Source organism: Globicephala melas, chromosome 13, assembly GCF_963455315.2.
Source record: "Globicephala melas chromosome 13, mGloMel1.2, whole genome shotgun sequence".
Taxonomy (NCBI): Eukaryota; Metazoa; Chordata; class Mammalia; order Artiodactyla; family Delphinidae; genus Globicephala; species Globicephala melas.
Genome location: NC_083326.1, coordinates 77,768,227 through 77,792,898, shown reverse-complemented (window position 1 = coordinate 77,792,898; position 24,672 = coordinate 77,768,227). Strand labels below are relative to the sequence as shown.

Below are 24,672 nucleotides of genomic sequence, written 5' to 3'. Positions count from 1 at the left end.
CACAACGAAGAGTAGCCCCCATTCACCAAAACTAGAGAAAGCCCACGCGCAGCAAAGATGACCCAAAGCAGCCAAAAAAAGAAAAAAAGAAAAAAAGTAATACTTACTTGTATTTACAATAAAGAAATACTAGAAGGATAGAAAACAAACTAAAAAATATGGTTGCTTTAGAATGGAGTGGACAAAAATGGGTAGAAGCAAGACTTTGCAATGCATAACTTTATATATTAGCTTGACCTTACATCCCTTAAAATGTATTACTTAGTCACATGCATTAAATTACAAAATAAAACCCACTCATTTATGGTTAAAAAATTAAAATCACATATTCACATACATACATAACTACTGTCTAGAAAAATAAACCATAAACAAAGTCCATTGAAGAATAAGGGACAAATTGAAAAAATATTTAAAATCAATGACAAGGGTTATTTCCTTAGCCCTTTATTTTCAACTGCAGAAGATAACAACCCAAAGAAAATGGGGAAACAATTTGCAGAGAAAGAAATACAAACACCTAAAAACACAATGAAAAGATGTTCATATATACTTATATAAAGAAAGGTAAACAAAAACAACAGTGAAATACCATGTCCACCTATCAGACAAGCATGAGGAAGCAGTCATTCTCATATACTTTTAGTGAGACTATAAACTAGTGAAACCTTTTTGGAGGGCAATCTGGCAGCATTTATCAAAACGTAAAGCATCTGTAGCCTCCAATCCGGGATTACTGGTAATTTACTCTGTGACTATACTTGCATAAGTCCATCACGATACTTGTTCAAGGATATTGTTTTGCAGCACTGCTTTTAATAACAACAACAACAAAAACCAATCCAAATGTGCATCGTTAAGGGCCCTAATAAATAAATTATAGTACAGCCACATAATGCAATACTACACAAGCTGAAAAAGAACAGGGTTTACCTATAAGTGCTGATATGGAAAGATCCCAAGATGTGTCATTAGGTGAAAAATCAACATGCAGAAGAGTACACAGAGTGGGACATACGTGTGAAACGTGAGAGGAACTAGGAGTAGGGGAGCAGGGAGGAACACTTCAACTTCTTTTTGTATGCATTTTCTTTTTTTATATATTATCCTTTTGTGCTTTGAATTTTAACTACGAAATTTTTTTAAACCAAGTATTTAAAATACATTATGACAATTATTTGCCAAGTATTTACTGAAAAAAGAAGTTTCCCTAGCCTATCTACAAGGTTTCCTATTATTTCTGTGCAACGACAGGGATAAGGGTGACAACTACAATTCTAACCAACAAACTAAAACCGGCAGCACACTTGCACATCACCAAAAACTCTATTTTCAAGCTCACAAGATATGAGATGTGAGGGTGCAAAAAATTGAGATGCACCTCTTTCTAAGTGTCTCTGTGGAGTTATTACATAAACAGCACTACATCCCTGGCATGGCCCAGAAGACACACCAAAGTTCTCAATTTGCGACTGATGAATGATTCAACCTCAAGGAAATAACTTAGTCGGCTTCTCTGGACCTCAGTTTCCCGATCTGAAGAAGAATGTGTGTGTGGCAGGAAGAGGCTACTGGATGGTTCTAAAACTGTATATGATTCTAACTTAAAAGTATTACAACTTCTGCATAGTTGTTTGAAAAAAACCTCATTGATAATTCGGCACATAGGAATCACACTCAAGCTGCTCTTATGTTATCTATTCAGGATGTTAACAAACATACACGAACTATGACATACCCCAGAGACAGCTTAGCTGAATTTCTAGAGGCTGAAAGGAAAATCCATCAATGGTGCCCAATTAATGTCAAACCAAAAAAACAGAGTTCATGTTAAAGTAATAAAATGAAAATATTTAATATTTCAGCTCTAATTTTTATTTCTTAAATGGCATATGGATATAAAATTCCCCATTAGGTCCTTTACTACAGTCTTGTCCCTCTGAGCTACCTCTGAAGATTTGCAACCACGCCATGACAGGAACGCTAACATTCTGCAATATCTTGTGATCCAACTTTCAGGCAAGTGGGGAGACAAAGTTTTTGGAGACTCAAACTTTACAACATAATGGAAGTTAGGAGCATGAGAGGTAGTATACAATATCACAGCCATCAAAATTATTAGACTCTTCTTACCTAGTTCTGTAAATCCACAGCTGCCCACACACAAAAAGAATTCTGTTGATCCCAGAGAGACAACGTATTACCATAAATTATCTCGTATGGTATGTAAGTGCCAGGAAAAGGTAGGCCCTGCCTACCTTTATTTTTCTATTTCCATATTTGTCAATAGATTATCTATGTCTATCCTCTTTTCACTCTTTCCTTTGGATCAAGCAGAGACGAAAGGAAAAGTAGGCCAAGTATATTTAACACCAAACAAGTTATTTGCTTAAGATGGCTTGGCCAGCCTTGTCTGGCTCTAAAACCTAGCCCTACAGTTCCAGTAGGAATTAAACACCAGTTTGAAAGGGCGCTGTGTTCCAATGCCTACTAATGCATTGAGGGTTATTGGCCAACTTCTTCACATAAAGGCAAGAATAAGGGTGTGTGTGTGAACATGTGTGTGCCCACATGTATGTACGGAGGGATTATGGGTGGAGCCGGCCACAGCTGCTTAATTTTTGTCAAGCTTTTTTTTTTCCTTAACAGGGAGGAGGCTTGTGGTTACTTACCATCCTCATAAGCCGCTACCGCCAGCGAGCTGTTTATCCTCACAAAGGAGACATATGGCTGCATTCCAGGCTCATCCTCCTCGTAGTCCGATTCCAGGAAGGGGGCTGTGTAGTCCCAGGTGCGGGTGTCCCACACCCTCACGTCCCCTGATGTATATCTGGAAAAGAAGGACACGCTTGGTTCCAAATGGGGAGTGAAGAGCAGGGCCACCGTGGAGAGAATGGGGAAGCCTTAAAACGACAGAGGAGTCACATCTGGCCGGTGTGGAGCCACTGCTGCAACACTGTTTACACGAGTCACTCCAACAAGAGGAAATGGCAACTCTGTAACAGAAAGGCCAAGAGCACGTTTCCTGTTCTCGTAGCACAATGGGGACAATTTCAAGTGAGAATACTGTAATGAAAAATTGGGTAGCAAGATCTCCTTGTTTTTCCTTTTTGACTATTATAACCAACCTGCTACCTTAAGTCCTCCCAGTAAAGGAATCACTAGCAGAAATGTGTAGAAGCCACGCTATTTATACACAGACGCGCACACGCGAAGACAGAGCGGGAACTGCTAAGCACTAATGGTCTTACAGGCACAAGCTTTCTAGTACTTCATCCATGCATCAGATTTGACTGATTAAAGTCCCTAAAGACTAATTGATTTGCTGAAACAATTAAATCTTGCCTTTAGCAGCCAGACAGTGCTGCCTTCTCATGAAAAGCTCTTGCCAACATGTATGACACACCCCGGTTTCGCCCGCTTAGAGGACAGGAGCGCTCACTCTCTCCGATTACACCTGCCACTGCAGCAAATGCCTCACTCCATCAACGCCAAGGCAGGGCCAGAACCTGCGCAGACACCGGGCCCCGAAGATAATGGAACGGCCAGATGATGAGGTGGTGCGCTGGCTGCCACTGAGGTGTGTACGCTAAGTTCTTCACATCTGCTACAGGGGGTTTGATTCAACATGTAAAGCAACGGTGGGAAAGCACGTTAGAAACGGGGTAATGTATGTATATCGATGCTCCTCTCACTTCACCCCAGCTTCCACCTCCCCCCTCCGGCCCCGTGTCCTCAAGTCCATTCTCTATGTCTACGTCTTTATTCCCGCCCTGCCACTAGGTTCATCAGTACCATTTTTTTTTTTTTTTTTAGATTTCATATACATGCGTTAGCGTACGGTATTTGTTTTTCTCTTTCTCATTTCACTCTGCATGACAGACTCTAGGTCCACCCACCTCACTACAAATAGCTCAATTTTCTTTCTTTTGATGGCTGAGTACAGGGAGATCAGCTCGGTGCTTTGTGACGACCTAGAGGGAGGCTCAAGAGGGAGGGGATATGGGGATATATGTATGCATGTGGCTGATTCACTCTGTTGTACAACAGAAACTAACATAGCACTGTGAAGCAATTATACTCCAGTAAAGATTAAAAAAAAAAAAGAAACGGGGTAAGAGTCTCATGATGAACCCACACAAACACAGAGAAAGGCAGACAACTGTAAAGGTGTTCAGTCTTCCTGAGGCCAAGCCATAGTTCCTTCTTTGATCTCATATTACAAGTGTAGAATCGAACAAGGTAACTCCAAGATTTATTTAATTACTTAAGTCTATGACATGATGCATCTATGAAGTGGTTATAGATGAATTTCTCATGCGAGGTTTCTTAATAAAGAAACTGGGAATATTCTGATTCAGGAATGCTTCATTTACTAAATGTAGCAGTGTTTCCCTCAAATTATTAGTTGACAGCAAATACGTACATTATGAATTCAAAGGCCATCCTGTCACACACATTCTCTAGGTTGGAGCACTGGACTCTCTCCCTGTAGGACAGTGACTGGAGAGTGTATGCGTAGTGTAAAGAGGCAAATAGGAGAGACGTGCTTTCTAAAACTGGACTGATGGGCCTCTGTTTGACCACTGATCCTCCAGTAAAGAGAAACGCTCACTCCATGAGTGTCATTACACCTGGCGATGCACAAGCAAAGGCAGCTATTGATATCGCCACGGCCGCTGGCTCCCAGACCCTCCAGGCAGAGCTCCATATCACCTTCAATGAGGAAACCTCCGTAAGAACACACACTGCACTGCACCAAAGCTACCAGGCTCACCCTGACACCCTGAAAATGACTCCAGCATTCCCTGCAATAAGGCCACATGCTTAGCAACAGAGACACTCAACAGAGATAACGTGGCTGAATTTCTAGTCTGTGTATGATTATTAGATTCTTAAGGTTAAATTCTATGTGAAAGGAACCGGCCAATTCAGAAAAGAAGGGTAAGAAGGATGGCAACATCTTTCAGAAATACAGAGAAGGTAAGTGAAAGACAGAGGGAACTCAGGAGATCAGAGGACTCAGGAACTTTGAGAGAAAGAAGTACACAAACCAGGAAAACGTATGTACTTTCCATCAGTCTTGGTCACTCTGTTTCTTATGACCTGCATATGGGACCACACCAGCCGTCTTCACGTGGTCCTCTGAGGTGCCCCCTTAGTGGATACAGAGGACAGGATTTGGGTGGCCTGAGAGCCACCATCCGCAAGCTCCCTTTACACAAGGGGTTCCAAGGTAAAGCAACAACCACCAAACCAAAACTTGAAAAACTGCTGAACCACACAACCGTGAGCTATGAAATACAATGTGTCTCTCTCTTTTGGGGAAGAGGAGAGACGGAGGGCAGAGGTCACCCAGAGAGGAGCATCTTTTAACATCGAAAAGGCTCCTGACCAGCCTCTTCTTCCATGCGGCTGTCCCCTTCCCACTGCCATTCCACCCACCTAAAATTAAACACGTGCTCTCCTCAAAAAGCCTCAGCCCACAACCAGACTGGCCTGTTGCAAGTTCCTGATTCTGTCGGTGACAGCATCCATCCCAGGTCACTGGTACAAAACCGAGGGGCTCCTCCATACCTCCTTCCCTGGCCACCCACACTGCTACACATGCGGTCAGCACGCCCTTCCTGCCCTTCTCGTTCCCCGTCTGCCAGCAGGTCCCACTCCCGCATCAGCTCCCGGCCGCCCCACGGCAGCCTCCTCACTCCTGAGCCTCGCCCACCTGCAGCCAGCCCCGCACCAGCCAAGCCCTCAAAAATACCTGACTACGCGGATCTCTCTCCCTCTCTCTCCACACTAGACCCTGAGCCTTATCATCTACCATGACAGCGGCCTAGACTTTCCTCGAGTGGCAACTGTGTGAGTACGTGTGTAGTCATCTGACTGTTCGTCTCCCCTACGAACCCACAAGCTTCTAAGGTCAGGGGTTGGGTCTTGCTCACTGATGTTGATCCAGTGACCAGAACAGTAGAACTACGATAGTACTTGACACCTAGGAAGCCCTCTGTAATCCTGAGGCCTCAACACCACACTGAATGAAGCTTTAACTACCGGCCAGGCACTGAGAACTCTCCACAAACTGGCCTCCACCCCTCTTCCAGCCTCACTTTCTCCTCTTCCTTAGCATGAGCTGGCCTCTAGCCAGGCCTGCCGTTCACTGGCTTCCACACCATAGGTGTCTCTGCACCTTGGCTCCACCTTTCTGGAGCCCCTTCCCTCCCCATGAACCAGCTGGGTGGGTCAACCTTGGCTACACATTAGAGTTACCTGGGATGCTTTTAAAACTCCCAATACCCAAGGGCACACCAGATCAATGAAATCTGACTCTCTGGGGGTGGAACCAGACAACAGTGTTTCCCAACGTGCCACCAAGATTGAGAACAACCTACCTCACTCAAGCCCACCAACGTCTCAAGGCCTAGCCCAGGCCCTCCTCCTCCATGAAGCCTCTCTGACTCAACTACTGCGCCCTTGGACCTGAAGAAATGGCGTTCACTGCTACATCCCACGTCTCCTCACCCTGACCGTGAAGTCCTCGTGAACGCCCTACCTCAATGCCACAGCCTCCATCACAGTGCCTTACACACAGCTGAAAGAAGGGGGTCCCCAGCTGCTTTGAGTGGCATCTCCTTTTCTTTCTGCTGCCCACCTTCTAGTGCTAATGATCAGTGAAACACCGGAATGCGTGCATCGAGATGCGTCAGACTTCTTGCATTTACTTCCAAACTGATTAAAACCTCTCTATAAAACACGGAATAAGCTAAATTATTTTGGTAAACATGAAATTTTCCATATATATCCGTTTAAATCAACTCCATTCTTCATGGCTAAAAAGCATGATAATAGCATAAATGCTGCAAAGCAACTCACAAGGCAAATATAAAAGACTTGGTGTCTCCTTTATGATGGGAAAAGAGAATAAATATCCCATTTCAGCAGGTACTACACGATGACTCAGCAATAGGCTCTAAAATCTAACACATGAAAGCAACCATAGCAGTGGTGCTCAGACTGTGTTAATGAACTCGTGCTAAAGAAACAGACATTTTCATGAGGTTAAAACACTGGTTGGGGCAGAGGGACCTGGACCAAACTCTAAATGTGATCTAAAAGCGCTTAATAACGTTGGCCAGGAGAAGCAAGAACAGATAGGAAAGGGAGGTAGGGAAAAGGGCTGATTCTTCTCCAGAGCTCCAGATGTCTTTATGGCTGCCTAATGACAATTACACTCAACCAATTAAGACACCACTATGACAGTTGCATTGTCAGTAAGCCTTTGGACCCCAATGTTGATGGCTCTCTAATTAGTGTCTGTGCAAAGTACAACTGCGACTAATATATTAGCTGATGTAAGAACGCTAAAGAAAAACTAAGGAAGAAAGAAGCCTTTTCCAAACGAGTAAGGACGTCCCGGCCCACGGCACGGACCAGTGAAGCTGTATGCTTTTCCCAGTCTTTTTTTATGCTTGGCAACGTTGAGTTTACCTCCAAATAAATAGGTCAGAGACCACAGCTGATTTTTTGTTGAAAGAATGGGAATAGAGCCTCTTTCAAGCTCGGCACACCAGAGCAACTGCCAATTTAAAATGATTTACCATGGAAGAGCTTTCATTAACTAGTACATTTCCAATAAGCAGACTACTTATTTGGACTAGGAGACCTGAAGAAAATGGAAGAAGTGCTGTACAGCTGCAAACCACCTTGAACCTTTCTCCTCCTCTAAGGAGCCAAGCAGGTGGGAGCTGTGGGGGGATGGTTCCATTTTGCTTCCAGCTGCCAGTGATTTGCTAAAAAATTTTTTTCAAGGCTCTTCACAACAACCTGGGGCACTGTTTTAAGAATCTGGTAGTCAGGTTAAGTGACTTACCCAAGGTCACAAGAAACATTTTAATGACACAGCTGGGGTCAAACCGGGTCCCCAGGCTTTTCTCTAACTGCTGCTCTAGCCAACAAGTCACTCTGCCTCCTCCGATGAGTGTCTGTAAACACATACGGCTTTTAAGAACCATCTCCATTTAAGTGCAATATAAGGAATTTACTGTTTTCAATACTGTGACTCAGGCTTGCCGGACATAGCCCCTGACCCTAACTCATCAATTCTACCACTACAGCTCAACTGGAAGGCAAGAAGCCAACAACAAAAAAGCTCAGTATGCTGGCAAGGGGCGTGGGACTGGGCAGATGCAAAGGTGCCGCCTACACATGCTTCACAGGTGATGTGGGAGCACATGTGGGATGGCTGGTAAAACTTCACCCTCTACAGGACCACAGTCACAGAGCCACCCCCAAAGTCACAAGTCTATTCTGATCAAGTACTCACAGCAGCCAAAAGGAGCCTTGTTATGAGGCCTCAGGCCAGGAACAGCAAATGGTTTCATTTGTGTGTCAAATCCAATAAATCAGTAGTGGCTGCCTACAGCCCTGTGTTGAGAAGGATTCTGAAGCTGTATTCCATCCAACTCACCAGAAAAATAAATGCTGTAATGGATTTTTCATGCCCACCGTTGGTTTGGGAGTGAGGAGCCATGGAATCTATGCAAGTTACTTGCGTCCTTACTCCATACAAAACTCTGCCTGGGGACTTCCCTGGTGGCCCAGTGGGTAAGACTCCACGCTCCCAACGCAGGGGGCCCGGGTTCGATCCCTGGTCAGGGAACTAGGTGCCGAATGCCACAACTAAAGGAGCCTGCGTGCCGCAACTAAGACCTGGTGCAGCCAAATAAATAAATAAAAACTCTGCCTGGCCAACTCCTAGTCATCCCTTCCAGACTCAACTGAGAAGTCACTTCTCAGGAGAAACCCTGCCTGACTTGGAGCCTACACTAGGTGCCTCTCCCCAGTGTGTTAGGGTGCCCGCTCTTCCCCTACCCTAACCTCTCTCACACTGTCCTGTAACCACCTGTAACTGTATCCCTTTGGCCTATGAGCAAGGGATGTGTACCCCTCCCCTCAGCAAGGAAAGCAAGAGATGTGTACCCCTCCCGTCAGCAAGGAATGTGTCTGCAGTATTCATCTGTGCTTAGTACATACTGAATGAACGATTCTGACTTAAACTCAGAAGATGGAAGTGGTTTAAAGCCTACAAAGCAATTAGGCAGAGGCCCCTACAAGTGCAGTGCCCACATTTCAAGAAATGTTCATTATGCCCTTAACATGCAGAGGTTTTAGGAGCTAGTCACACATACGCCATACTTTCTTTAGTAATACCAAAGATTACAAATCAATGAAAGCAAGAGTATTTACTGTTTTCTATGAAACATGACTGTGTTGTATTATGCAATTAACAAAATGAACTCAATTCCACGGTGCAGTCTTTCTGTGGAAATGCACTACTACAAACATCAAGTGCAGCTTAAGATGCATCAATTGAAAAATAATGAACATCTTAATGGACCTTACGAGATCCATGCACTACACACTTAAAACTGTTTTCCATACATCTTGGTTAATCACAATCAATAGAGTCAGAGCCAATGATGATTATGCAGAGTAACTGTAGCTGTGGCCCTTCCCATTATTCCTTGGAGAACCAGAGATGGATAAATGCAGTCATGAGTTCACCAGTATTTATTAAGGATATTCTGGAGCTCCTTCATTAAGGATATAATAAATGTAAAGCTCTCCTCTGGTCTCTTATCAATATCTTACCTCAGACTTACTTACCAGAAAAGCATGTATACCTCACAGCAGAAAATAAAAGTATTTATAAAAAGAGGTCCCTAATGGGTAATGATCGAATTCCTTATGGGAAACAATCCAATGTCATAATAAGCAGCAGCACAAAGTCTATATAACGCAAGGTTGAAAGGAACTGCCAAGAGAAACAGTTTTTTAAAAAGGAGAAAGACAGAAAGCAAGTCCTTAGTAAGTATAAATATGGGGTGACATTTATCTAATGCAATTTTTATCACCAATCTGTATTTACAAAGCATCTGTTATCATCTCAAGAGCCTCAAACTAATCCTATGTATTATCCATTTTTATACATTCACATGAAGCTAGAGTATTACAAACACCATCCTTGAGGTCCTCAGCTCCTGAATAGCAAGTGTTGTAAAATTCAGGGCAAATACACACTATTTCAGATCAAAGCCATATTTTGGCATGGTACATGGTCAATACAAAGGCACATTTTTAATTACTGGGAAAAGTGGAGAAAAAATGGCTAAAAGCAAGATATTTCAAGTTATCTTAGACACGTGCCTGTGTCTGAACTATTATTTTCCAACAGTTCTTAATTATAAACAATGATAACATTCCAATAAAGTGTCAATAGGCAAAGTGAACCAACCAGAGATTCAGACACCAAATTTTACATATATAAACTGGAAGCTCAAAATGTTGCTTCATGTCTACATAAGACTGGCAACCCTCTCGACTCTGTCCAGGTTGTGACAGACAGAGCTCTAGGAAGGATAAAAGCCAGAACGACAGCCAGAGGTCACTTGGCTGCTAGAGACGTGTGTGTGGTTTTGCTTGGTGTCACTTGCCTCAGAGGGAATGGAGATGGAGGAAGTGCAGGAGACCAAACAGGACAACTGAGTACTTTTCAGGGAAAGAAGACACCTAGCACTTGGTGACATCAGACGATCCAGTTTTCCCTCCAACCACACTTGACAGAGAAGAAACATGGATACACAGTCACTGTTCCTTCCAGTCAAGGCAGGAGTTGCACCCTAAAAAGGCAGATCACCACAGCACAAAACAGAAGGAGAGGCATTTAGGAGTGCTGAGAAAAACCTTGACACAAAGAGGGGGCTTGATGTTTTTTAAAACCAAAACGGGGGGGGGCGGGGAATGGTCCTCTAATGTGAATAGTATGCTTTCTTACGCAAACTGAAGCGCTTCAGACTTATGAATCTTAAGTGACAGTGAGGAGGGACTTCACTGCAAAACACCAACGTACTCCTGGGCATCTGATAAAAGCTTCTCGTGAGCTAATAGCTTAATGGTTAGCAGAGCTGGCACAAGGCTCCCAGTGAGCCCCTCCGCTTGACTTTCTCCGGCAAGTTTTACCCGAGATGCTCTCCTTCACTAGATGGCAGTAAAGCGAATATATTCCTGGCAAATTATACCTAGACCTACATCTCAGGTTATAATGTGACCCTTCTGAACTCATGATGTCATCTGTTTTCAACACCCTTAACTCCCAGAGTGCAACTGTGGAGAAAGAGGACGGTCTAGGCCTCACAAAACAGGACTGGGATGCCGTCATAGCCTCGTCCCTTCTAGTCTTTTCCCTCAATGATAAACGTATAATTTGAGAGACATTCTAAAATTCTCGGAGCTCTCACCACAAACAAACAAAAACAAAGAAACAAACACCATGCTTCCTAATCACTTATTATCAACCAACTTTCTAGATAACATCTCTTCTTCTAAATCCAAGGAAGACACACGCTAAACCTCACCGCATTTCAGGAACGCTACCAGACCACAAAGAAAACACAGACACAGGCTGAGCTCTAAGAGAAAGAGACAGGTGGCTTATCGCAGAGATTGGTGGCTTCTCAGCACAAATTATTCTCAGGTTAAAGAAATGGGAAATTTTAGCCAGAAAAAATCAAAGTAAAGGTTGTATTTGAATTACATACTTAGTCACCGTTGAAGGAACTTCCACTTACCTGACCAGCAAAGAAAACCACTGTTTCTGGTATTTTCTGGGATGCTGCATATCACTGCTAGGTGGCCACATGACACCACAGAGAGGCACGAGCAAGGGCCAGAGTTAAGAGCTTGGTAAGTCAAAGATGCGGTAAGGAGGCTCAGAGAGTACAGGGTCTCAGAAGTGCAAGAAGTTTTCCTTCTATACATACCTTCCCCAAAGTTTCCTCGGTGCTGGGACTGGTGTTAGGCTCTGAGGTTACAAACATGCTTTATACATGGCCCCCACCATTTGAAAACGGTACAGGCAACAAGATAAAACTCTTGATCTTTATCTTTATTTATGGCACTGACCAAAAAAAAGGAAGGTGCACTCAGGAGACCGGGTTTGAGGGATGGTTTAGAGACTTCAAGGCAAAAAGTTATATGGGAAAGAAGTTGAGGATTATGAAGGCATTTTAAAATAATTTCTTTTTTAAAATTTTTTGGCTGTGCCACACGGCATTCAGGATCCTAGTTCCCCACCCATGGATTGAACCCGTGCCCCCTGCAGTGGAAGTGCAGAGTCTTAACCACTGGACTGCCAGGGAAGTCCCTAAAATAATTTCTTAATCTGGAAAAAATAAAAATCCATCCACCTAAATCCAGTAATATTAAAAAACAGGCAGAAAACTAAACGGTACACACCAAAAGCCACAACGGGAATTGTGGCAGCATGCTGGGGTTTAGGTGGATTTCTCGTCTCCACTTTCTAATAGTTTTGCAAAGACAATGTGGTTTTACTACTGTTTTCATTTTTAACAGAAAGGAAAGGTCCACACATGCCATGAAAGAAACCAAAGTGACGCTATAATAGCCAAGCCATCAGAGTAGCGAGCGAGGGCTGCAGAAGGCAGCGCTGGGGCCCGGCTCTCCACACGCCCCCCGCAGAAGCACAGCGAGGCAGGCAGGGCACGGCTGCCAGCTCACTCCCCGGACCTTGCTGAGCCTCAGCTACCTCACCCAGAATGAGTGTTTCGGAAGAGAATCTCTAAGTTCCTTCCGGGTTTCAAGCTGTATGATTCTAAGTTGAAAAAAACTAAGAAATTGGAGAACAGACAAAAGAAATTAGGAATTCCTCCAGCTTCCCACGTAACATGGAGTATACAGGTGGGGGGAAGGGAGTCTATCAAATGTTAATCCTTTTTTTCAGACTAAAAAAAAGTATAAGTACTACAGAGCATTTAATGAAATATTATATATCACCTCTAGTTTTAAAAGACACTTACGAATTAACTGAAAAAAGATACATGGCTGTAAGGTTAAGACAAAAATGCTTAGGCGAAGCCTCAAGGCCACGTGATTAGCTGCCCTATAAGCTGCAGATAATCACCCCTCCGGAGGTGTGAGGAGGGTAGACGCTGGGGCAGAGCGGCAGTGGGGCGCTAACAGGCTAGCACCCCATGGAACCTGTGGGAGGAGGCAAGGCTTGAGCTGGGCGCGAAAAAACGGGGACTGGGTTTCTTTCGGGGGTAATGAAAACGTTCTAGAATTAGATAACGGTGGGCAGTTACACAACCTTGTGAATATACTAAAAATCACTGACTTACACAATTTAAGAGGGTGGATTTTATGGTATGGAAACAGCATCTCAAGTTAAAAAAAAGACATGGTCAGAGGTGACTAGGACAGTGTGGCAGGGCGGGGGGAGGGAACCAAAGGTGCCCTGGGAAGAGTAATGAGGAAAAAGGGAGGTTGGAAACAAATTTCAAAGGCTCCAAACATCTGGAAAACTATCACCCATGAGACAGGAAAGGAAGCAAACACTCATGGACAAGAGTGAAAGATCAAAGCTTTGAGAATAACGTCTGTTTCCTCTGCTGGAAAAACAAGCCTCAGGTAAGAGGCGTCCCGGTCCTTTCACTGGACAGGGACTTGAGTGTCTCCACGTTTCCGAGTGAATGCGCATCTGAAGGGTGCCCTGGTTCTGCGCACAAAGAAGAGTAAGGCAGAGCCGAGACTGGGTTCGCTCTAAGCTTAAGTGTGACACAAATTAGTCTAAGCCTAAGCAATGCAGTTCCAATCCAGGAACATTTACACAAAAGGACTGAAAAGCTGGGAAGAAGCTGGGGCAAGATTCTACAACATAATCTTCATCAATTATATAAAATAATTTTACAGGTTTAAATGCAAAAATGTCACATCGGTTAGCTGCAGATATAAAAAAACTAAGCGTCTGAACAGATTCTACTTGTGTAAAAAAATAGAGAAGAAGGAAGGGAAGAAGAAAAATAGGAGAAATGCAAGAGAAGTAAAAGAGAAGGAAATGGTGAGATGGCCACTGTCTCTTTAAGAAGCTCCTTGGAGATACATAACTGCAGAAAGCCTGGTGAATACAACATTGATTGGGAATGAGGTAACCACAAACACCGCTGTCTCAAATGAAAAGGGATTCAAGATCTGACCCAGAAAACAAGCATCGTAACCACCAGATAAAATTTTAATGATAAACACAAAATGCTCTATATACAAGCAAGATTGAAGTATCTGATGCTAGGCCATAAACTAAGGTTCTCTTAGAAAGAGGGGCCATGAGGAGCCTCTCTGACCCACAGATCAAGTTTCATCTTATCGATCCACTAAACTCTGCCATCGCTTTGCTTTGTGCTGGCATAATCTGTAATGTTGAGCAGGCCTCGAGGGAACGGAGAGGCAGGAAAAGAAGGACTGGCATCTGGACTAGTGTCCAGATAAGAAATTCATAATTGGCTTTCGAGAATCGTCTCATTTCTAATTCCTTTTATGACTCTTTCAGTTCAATCTCAATAGTCTGTCCTCAAAGGCCCCTGACACACCAGGAGACTTCTCTAAGCTAGAATGATCCCAGTCCCTTTGGGAGTTATTGAGGAATCTCAGAATTAGCAGGTGAAAAGGATCTTACCTAGCATGAGCTCTCAGGCCCATACTTGAGCAATGAGGGGCAGAAGCCTAGAGCCACACTGATAACTGAAGGGATAAAATTCTAGATTTCTGGTCCATTAGTTTTTCTAAAAGTAATAGTTCTATAGCACTCCCAATAAGGGTATTTACTGGCCTCGAAATCATGGCCAGTAAAACACAAGGTAATGGAAAGTGTTCCTCCTAAGGCTTATCTTGTTTGAAGCAAAATACTTTTACATAGGTACTACGAACCACAAAATATTAAAATAATCTGACTCTTGGAAATTTCAGTTAAGGAATGCTTCTGAAGGAAAGAGTTTTCTTTAAAGAAAAAGGCTCTCCTACTACTAAGCTGTTAAGTCCAAGGTTTGTTTTTGTTTGCTCCTCCAGGTAGAAAGCTCTTTTGGGTGTCTCACTGCGAAGTCAATCCAGACTCAGAAGTTTAAGTGTCCTGGTCTCTATGGCATTAAGTACACAATGTGAGACTCTAGTTCAAGACATCTTGTTAATCCAAGAAGAAAGTCATCTTCTTATTATACATTAAAGAAACACATAAAAACATCTCTGTAATAAAATATGCAGAATTCATGAAAGTGGTTTTTGGAACAGAAGCCAAAGGAATTCACACAGAAGTTAGAATTAAATTTCTCGGCAATGGAGACAAACAAAAAGCCTATTTCAGGACAAGTTAACTGCAAATACGAACTGTGCGGTGGGGAAGGAAGATTACCTGTGGCCACAGCCCTTCCTCATAATAAAGGCTTCAGAACAAGAGATCAAGAATAGCACCTGGGGCTTCCCTGGTGGCGCAGTGGTTGAGAGTCCGCCTGCCGATGCAGGGGACACGGGTTCGTGCCCTGGTCTGGGAAGATCCCACATGCCGCGGGGCGGCTGGGCCTGTGAGCCATGGCCGTTGAGCCTGCGCGTCCGGAACCTGTGTTCCACAACGGGAGAGGCCACAGCAGTGAGAGGCCCGCATACCGCAAAAAAAAAAAAAAAAAAAGAATAGCACCTGTTTCTGCCAACACTTATTATTATTGCTTGACTTTTTTGTCTTCATAAAATACAAACTGTTTGCCTTAATGAAAATCTAACAGAACATGCCATAAGAGTGATTTAAAAGCTCAAAAGATGCATGGACACAAATGGATTACAGAGCCGCTCCACACCACTAGCTTCAGAGCTCTCAACTACTGGAGGATACAGAGTCATGGAGACGGCCCATCTCCACGAGGGCTATAAGTGGGAAGGCACGCACTCCCAAGGGAGAATAAGGTGGCTGGGACGCAGAGGGTGGTCCATGAAAAGTGAAAGACCTTAGGATGAAGAATATTAACTGAAAAACTGTTTTCGCTTACCCAGCAATGACAACACCATCGTGAGAATGCACATCACATAAAACCGCGTCAGGAATGTGTTCCAGCTCACTCACGGCGCCTTTGCGATTCTGCATAAGAAAAGGGGGTGCAGTTTATACTACTCTCTGGATAGCCAGGAGACAAAGCATTTCGCTCTCAACTACATTCATGGCAGTTTTTTACGGCATGGGCTGTGTCCATAGTTATCAAGACATTCGAAAGGACAGAGACAACTAATATGTTAAGCTATGTATTTATGAGTTACAAACACACTGAATGAAACTACTGGGCACGGGATGCGCGAGACGAGGGCCCTGTCCTTGAGGGGATTACAGGATGTTAACCACTCCACTCCGCAGTGGGCTGCTAGTGAAGAAATGTATAAAGTGTATTTAAAAAGTCCAGTTCAGATGAGAGAAAGTAGTTAATGGTATTTTACCTGTTAACACCCCTTATTAATGCTCTCAGAATAAAATGAAAAAGTATATACAACAAGATAAAAATCAGGATGGGGAAAAGAAAAGACATTGTTTCTGACTGAGAGGTCAGAGGTTCATGGAAAGGGTATTTAAAGGAAACCCTAAAACCCATAACACAGCTGCTCCTGAGGAGGGAACTAGGTGGTAGGTGGAGAGAGGTGAGAAAGAGATGTATTTTCCAGTATATGCCCTTTTATGACTTTTGATTTACTGCATCACGATTGTTTATTTACTGATTCAAAATATGTATAAATAAAATAATTATTTTTAAAATAAAGGGAATCTTGAAGAATAGAAAGTATTTACATGTGGGATGTTGGAAAGGGCAGGGCAAGACAGTTAAGCCAAAAAGCAAGTGTGAATAAAAGGTATTCAAGAATACCAAGCCATCAAAAAATACATACACATAACGGAATTGCTTTGCTGTACACCTGAAACAATATTGCAAGTCAACTATATACTTCAATTAAAAAAAATACCAAGCCATCCATAATTTCAACTTTGCTGTACCAGCACAAGGATTAGAAATAGTGTGTGTAAGTGGCAAGCACAGTTCTTAGCACACAGCAGGTTTTCAATAAATGGTAGTTACTATTTATATTATTAGGAGACAGATGATGACATCCGTTCCATTAAAACCAATGTTTATTAAGCAGCTGTACTCCAGGCACTGTGCAAGACGATCTACATGGTGATCTCACTGAACTCGAGGACCAAGTCCAAGGCTGAGGGACACAACTGGACACATCCAAGTGGGGCTGTCCTGCCAGTGGAGACATGGGGATGGAAGGACTTGAGAATCATCTGTTCGAGGGCCACAGCCAAAATGACAAGAACAGCAAAGCTCTTTTGAGGGACAAGCTATTGAAAGAAAAGGAGAGGGCCTGTGTGCTCACGTCCTCCACTAAGTTTCATCACGTGGCTTCCTCCCCATCAAGGGCTCCAACCCCACACTGGTATTCTGGATTAGAGAGATCCTAGAATGCTACAGTGAAATGAGTGTATGCAAACACCAGGGAAAGGAACATCATTTGCATGCTGGCTCTGAACTGCAGGTCCAGGTAAGTTCCTGCAGGTCCAGGTAAGTTCCTGCATTCACAGGTCATCCCCTGTGTGGAAGTACTGAGAACCCTGGGGTCCCTTCTCAGCTTCCTCCAACACCAACCTAGGAGATGCCAAACCAAATCACCTTCCCAACCCATCCTGAGGTTGACCATGAATAGCACCAAACCACAGCATCTGCGTGCCAAGGCCGATGCTAACTGAGCAGCAGACACAGGCCACGCGCTGTGGGAGGAGTGTTAGATATATCATTAGACAGTCATCCTCACGACGGCGCAAAGAGCGCAGCTACTCTCAGCTCCACATTAGAGATGAGAAATCAGAGGCACACAAAGGGAAAGCATCTTGCTCTGCACTACCTTTCATGTTTTCATAAGAATTCCTTTCATTCTAGAATCACAAGAATCCCATCACTACAGTTAATGCAAGAGTCATCATCTGACATTTTACTTCTGTAGTCCTCACAGGTATAACAGTGCAGGAAATGGGCCCGAGACACTCCACAGAGAAGCCTCCCTCCAGTCTCCCTGCAGTTTGACTCCAGGTCATTCAAGCAACGACCTCTTATTGAGCACTTAACAAACACATGGCTTTGGGTTTGTTGGAGAAGAACAACAGAACAGACGTTCAGTTGGATTGTACGTAATCTGTATACTGGCATTAAGTGCTGGATGCTATGCGGCGGGTCTTTAAACCCCTTCACTTCGGCCCCCTCCAGCCTGGATGAGGAGGGGGCACCTGCTTCCCTCCCTAGCTTTCTAATACCAAAGAGGAAACAAAGAACTCAGCTGCTGCTTTCTCTCTTAGAATCTGACATTTATGAATTCAAGCCAGGGTACATGGAATATCTCCAGCTCTCATGCTCACGAATCTCAAAAGTATCCCTCCTTCCCAGACAGAAAGGCCCTAGTAAACGCCTCACTCTCAAGCTTTCCTTAAATTATGGCTCCTCCTGCCAGGGTCAGACCCTCTGCTTTCCGGCCCCCAGCCTGTCTAAGCAGCTTTGGCAAACCCAATGCCTGCTCTCACTTATGTCCTTCACACAGACATAACCAAGCCAATGGGCAAGAGGGCGAGGGGGCCCTCACGCGAGTTTATTACCTGGAGTGGACACACAGAGCGGGGGCCAGAGGGATCTGTACTTACTGGTGGGTCTTCATGGCCAAGCATGGCTATGCTAATCCTCTTTAGAAGGATGGTTCTCACCCAAGGCTGATTTTGCCCTCAGGGGACATCGGACTGGTCTGAAGACTTTTTGGTTGTCAGAGCTGAGGGGAGGAAGAGAATGCTTCTGGCATATACTGGGGAGAGGGTGGACATGCTGCGGAAGATCCTGCAATGCCCAGGACAGGCCTCACCGCAAAGTATTGGTCCCAAATGGCACTAGTGCTGGGGTTGAGAAACCCGAGTTAGAGGAACACTACGTCTTATTAGCTTTGCTAGGAACTGTGACGCTGCCCAGATCAAGAGTATCCGGTCACTAATCAGGTTATGAGGTGACTGGGGACAGACATGCACATAGGCAATATGTCACTATCAGTAATGAGCAAAAGCTTGTTAATCTCAAAGTCTATTAGGACTGACCTTTACAGGAGGGGAAAGAATACAGTTCTGTCCCTTCCTTCCAACTGAATATCCAGCTACCCAGGTGGGAAGAAACGGGCACCACACTGCTGTCTTGTCATGCCTTAAACAGCTTTATGTAACACTGTTCTTGACAGTTATTTTCTACAGAAACACTGTTCTGTGCAAATTCATAGCTGTGATCTAATATTTCTGTAGAAATTTTGAAGTGATAAATGTTATGGAAGCAAGCCAATAGGTTATGTGAGGGAAGAGAAGACAGTACTTAGAGAAGCTTAATGATCTCCCTCTTAGAATTTACTGGAGATAGCATTTTCAGCCCCTCTTTTGTATTCAGGTGGTGCTTTCTTGGTCCATCCAGGGAGACGGTGGCAGTGAAAAGGGGCTGCACTGAGCACTAGCCTAAAGACCCCGACCACCAGAGGCGAGGGGACCGGATCCTCAGTCTCGCCCCTCCTCTCCTAGAGGACAACAGGACGCTCCCAAAGAGTGTGCTTGAAAACAAGGGCAGATACTCTAATGGGCAACAAAAGGGGCAACAAATCACCAACAGCTGAAGGGACGCTCACCATCCTCCTCCTCTCCTTGTTTTTGGCAGTTAATCTCAGGATGAAATTGGAAGGACTCGGGTGTTTAATCCCAGGCTTGGATTCCTGTGTCCTTGCAGGCTATTCCCCTACAGGTAATGATATTGGCCACTGCCTACCTTCCAGTTGGTTCTTAACATGTGTTCCTTGGCTCGGCACTCTTGGAAGATGAGCTTCCAGCAAGAATAATCGGAGATGCTGCTCTCGGGAAGGTGCCCTTCCTGCTGGCACAGCCGGTACCAGAGTACTTCATCTTCTGCAATCACCTTCCACGTCTTGCTCACCTAAAACAGCAGAAGTGACACAAATGTCAAATTCTGCAATTAGAGAAGTCCCTTGTCATCCAAAAATCAATCAACACCTTTATTACTGCCCTGGGTTTATGGCAGTATAAAATGTCTCATTAACAAAACACTCTGAGGCAAAAAAAAAATACAAGCAAATGTTTCCTGTTTTATCTTTCAAGATTTCAAAATTGTTGTACTACCATCTCATATCACATTTTAAACTACTTGGTTAAATTATTATATATATATATGTATAAAATATAAAGAGAAAAAATACACGAATACATAAAAGGCATAAAATACACACTGTAACACGTTAACAGATATAAAATCATACACAGCTTTTCAGAACAGAATCTCTTTACTTTTCACCAATAAGCACTTGTCTTTCCATCTTATAGAGCTACAGACCAATGACCTCTGAAGTAAAGAGCTGTAATAAAATATCCATAACCCAAAACTTCTGGTCATATGAGAAATTCAGATTTATACTATGTGCAAAAACTTAGATTTTAAATGTGTAGATTAAAAAAATTATTTAACAGAAAACTCAAGCAATTATCTAGGATGGTAAGATCTGATATAGAGAAATTAATATTATGACTGGACTGAATTTCAAATCCCAACAGTATCCAGAGGAAATGGCCATTTTAGCTATTAGTGTGTGTTTGTTTGTTTTACCACCAATGTCTTTTTTTTTTACATCTTTTTTGGAGTATAATTGCTTTACATTGTTGTGTTAGTTGCTGCTGTATAACAAAGTGAATCAGCTATATGTATACATATATCCCCATACCCCTCCCTCTTGCGTCTCCCTCCCACCCTCCCTATCCCACCCCTCTAGGTGGTCACAAAGCACCGAGCTGATCTCCCTGTGCTATGCGGCTGCTTCCCACTAGCTACCTATTTTACATTTTGTAGTATATATATGTCCATGCCACTCTCTCACTTTGTCCCAGCTTACCCTTCCCCCTCATATCCTCAAGTCCATTCTCTAGTAGGTCTGTGTCTTTATTCCTGTCTTACCCCTAGGTTCTTCATGACATTTTTTTTCTTAGATTCCATAAATATGTGTTAGCATACTGTATTTGTCTTTCTCTTTCTGACTTACTTCACTCTGTATGACAGACTCTAGGTCCATCCACCTCACTACAAATAACTCAATTTCGTTTCTTTTTATGGCTGAGTAATATTCCATTGTATATATGTGCCACATCTTCTTTATCCATTCATCCAATGATGGCCACTTAGGTTGTTTCCATCTCCTGGCTATTGTAAATAGAGCTGCAATGAACATTGTGGTACATGACTCTTTTTGAATTATGGTTTTCTCAGGGTATATGCCCAGTAGTGGGATTGCTGGGTCATATGATACTTCTATTTGTAGTTTTTTGAGGAACCTCCATACTGTTCTCCGTAGTGGCTGTACCAATTCACATTCCCACCAGCAGTGCAACAGTGTTCCCTTTTCTCCACACCCTAGCTATTAGTGCTTTGTCTTCCAACCCTAACTTTGGGGAAGGATGGATTTACTTCATCATGGGATAATGTACAAAGCTGGGCAGACTGCAAAGATGGACTCTGCTCGCAAAATGAGAAACTGATCCGGCAGATCAACATGATCTGGGGTCTGCAACACGTTCTGCTTGCTGTCCACCCAAAGGCTGAGCCTCACTTCTAAGAAAGTAAGAGTCATGACCAGTGGTTCATGGTAACTTGTGCTCCTTAACACTCCCTTGGGGCCACTTCAAGACATCAAGTACTCAGACAAGAAGAGAGAACATGAGACAAAGAGAGAGCACACAGCATGTGCACGGCAGACTCTCGTTACACAAGGGTGCCTCATCTGAGAAATACCAATAGGGAGTTAGCTTCCAGGACTACAGAGTTGAAGATCTCAGAAAATCTGCTCCTCCACAAAACCAACAAGAATACTGCCAAAAATTGTCAAAATCAACTTTTTCAGAACTCTAGAAATTAACTAAAGGCTTGCAACGTTCTGAGAAGCATCTATTCAAGAAAAATGGCTGAATCTTGGTAAGAATAGCAACCTTTGTATTGTTTTCACTTGCATTAATCCCATCCTCATCCTCTAGCTCCATGGTAGCCTTGAAAACCAACAGCCTCCAACTATAGCAGCTGTAAAAACCAGCAGTCTAGCAGCTCCCAGAGAGGCCAAATGGGTTTATAGCTCTCCAAAAGTACCATCCCCAGAGAACCGTCACTATTTGGCCTGTCTGGCAGCTTGCTAGAAAGCTCTGTTCTTGAGGCTTGTCTTTATCTAATCTGACTTAGATCTAACTGTCCTATATCCAGGGCATTTGTCAGAAAAAAATAAGGGACAACTGTTTAACGGTGCAGCTGCCTGACATGGCACTACCAAGTAGGGCTAAAAGGAGGTTAATCGAAAGCCTTAAAAGGAAAACCTGGGGAGTGGGACACCCCATTATAAATATATTCAAAATACGAAAGGAAAGCATATCTAAAGAAATAAACTTATGAGCACAATGTCTCACAAAGTAGAGAATATTGACAAAGAAACAATATTTTATTTTTTTTTTAAAAGAACCAAACAGGGCTTCCCTGATGGCACAGTGTTGTTAAGAATCCACCTGCCAATGCAGAGAACACGGGTTTGAGCCTGGTCCGGGAAGATCCCACATGCCACGGAGCAACTAAGCCCATGTGCCACAACTACTGAGCCTGCGCTCTAGAGCCCATGAGCCACAACTACTGAAGCCCACACACCTAGAGCCCGTGCTCCACAAGAGAAGCCACCACAATGAGAAGCCCGTGCACCACAACAAAGAGTAGCCCCCGCTCGCCACAACTAGAGAAAGCCTGCATGCAGCAACGAAGACCCAACATACTTAAATAAATAAACTTCTTTAAAAAAAAAAAAAAAAGAAGATAGTAATATAGGAAAAGAGGAACAAAAAAAACATACTGACAGCTCCTTAAATGGCTGAAGGCAGCCATCACATTTCCCCTTAGTCACTTCTTCACTGGTCTAAACACACCCATTTTCTCCAACTAATTGTCATAGGACTAGCTCCCCTACCCATTATCTCTGAAATGTACCCTAGTATTTATGCACCTCTGGTGTCCCTCTTCAAAAGTGATACTCAGGACTAAACAATACCCCAGATATAGACTGTCAAGTGCCATGAACAGAAGGATTTTATCAGATACTAATTTGCTACTTCACTTGAAGATACATCCTCATGGTTACAGAACGTATGGTCCAGAGCTTCTGGAGTCTGTTTATTTTAGTAAATATTTAAGGCAGACAAATAGGTATATATTACAAACACCCATGGATACACCACCCTGCTTAAGAAATATTACCAATAAGCTTAAAACTCCTGTGCATCTCCCAGTGTCCACATCCTTTTCTCACCAACAGTAACCTCAGTTCGGTATTTATCAATCTTCAGAGTCTTTTTAAATACAAGTTGCAATTAAAGAAAAATAAATTCCCCATTTCTTACTCACACTATTATGTCTTAAACTTAAATTCTTAACTTTCTAAACTTTCTATCCATTTTAAATCCCAGCTCATCACACATACCCACCCCCAGCATTTTATATCATTTTTGCATCTCAATTCTGTCATCCATTGTAGGTATGCTACTTTTCCTTTACATAAGTCATCAGCAAAATACAGTCTGTGGGGCTTCATGTCTTAATTATTTTAAAAAGTTAAGCAGGATAGGGCTGGGGACGGAGCCCGTGGCAAACCACTAGAGCCCTCCCCCAAGGCTGCCATGGATCCATTAAGCAGCCCACCCCAGGCACGGCCACAGCATCAGTTACAAATCCACTTAACCACACTGTCATCCCACACTTCTCCATCTTAGCCATAAGGGCATCGGGGAAACAAACCCTCATCTGATCACAAGTGGTCAGGAAATAAAGAATGGGATAATGACTCGGTAACACTGGAGTTCCAGTTTCGACTAGACAGAACACCATGGTTTTATTTTTGGCATGTTTGGTCCACAGCTGAGCCTGTCCATAACACTGGGTGGTGTCTGTCCATCTGTCTGTGCCAAAGTGAGTCTCAGCACTAGGCAATCATGAAGCACAGACAGGGACAGACCAACATCAGCTGTGATGGAGCCAGGCTACAGCTCAAATAGCTCCAGAGCAGAGTATTTCTGCCACAGGCCCCTGCAATTCAGGGTTAAATAAAGTATAAGGGTGAACACACAGACACCCTCATGGCTTCTCAAAGGCACAAAGTGCTAGCTAACCACACGGCAGTTTACTCTGATCCCTGGGATACATCAGCCCTTTTTTGTAAAAATTATAAAATGTAAAATTTTGTAGAATTTATGAAATGTAACTACTAGATGAAAGACCCAGACTCATTATTTCACTACACAGACCAGCACTTCCTAAAGCATATTCAATAGAATAGCAGCTCCTTAGGGTATTAATAAGTTATTTTAAAAAAGGATTCCACGGTCACACGAGTTTGGAGAACACTGGTTTAAACAAAACTAAGCAGGACTCTTCACTGCAGAACTTCTCAGAGCTTTTAGCAGACTGACACGTGTTGCATATCTCTAAGAAGGAAATATAAGAGGCTGCATTCCTCGAACTTATCTGGCTCCTGAACTCTTCTTACAAGGAGTGTCTCAAAAGCCCAGTGTCCTCCAGAAGACACCTTACAGAACATTGATATGAGTATCAGTCAGTCAATTAAAGCATATGTTGGGCACCAACTGTATGCGGGCACTAAGGCCAGCAAGTCTTATCTACATTCCACCTCAACCTGCCAAACTGA

General features: G+C 43.4%; 1 protein-coding gene across 1 annotated transcript in view; it reads right to left on the bottom strand.

Moving 5' to 3' along the window:
• The window catches only part of FBXW8 (F-box and WD repeat domain containing 8), a 113,933-nt gene that overhangs the window by 66,669 nt on the left and 22,592 nt on the right, over positions 1-24,672 (bottom strand). Inside the window, exons 3-5 of the mRNA XM_030860419.3 lie at positions 19,713-19,877; positions 15,882-15,970; positions 2,673-2,830 (exon numbers count right to left, since the gene is read on the bottom strand). Coding sequence (XP_030716279.1) covers positions 2,673-2,830; positions 15,882-15,970; positions 19,713-19,877 — 412 coding nt within the window. The remainder of the gene's footprint in view (positions 1-2,672; positions 2,831-15,881; positions 15,971-19,712; positions 19,878-24,672) is intronic.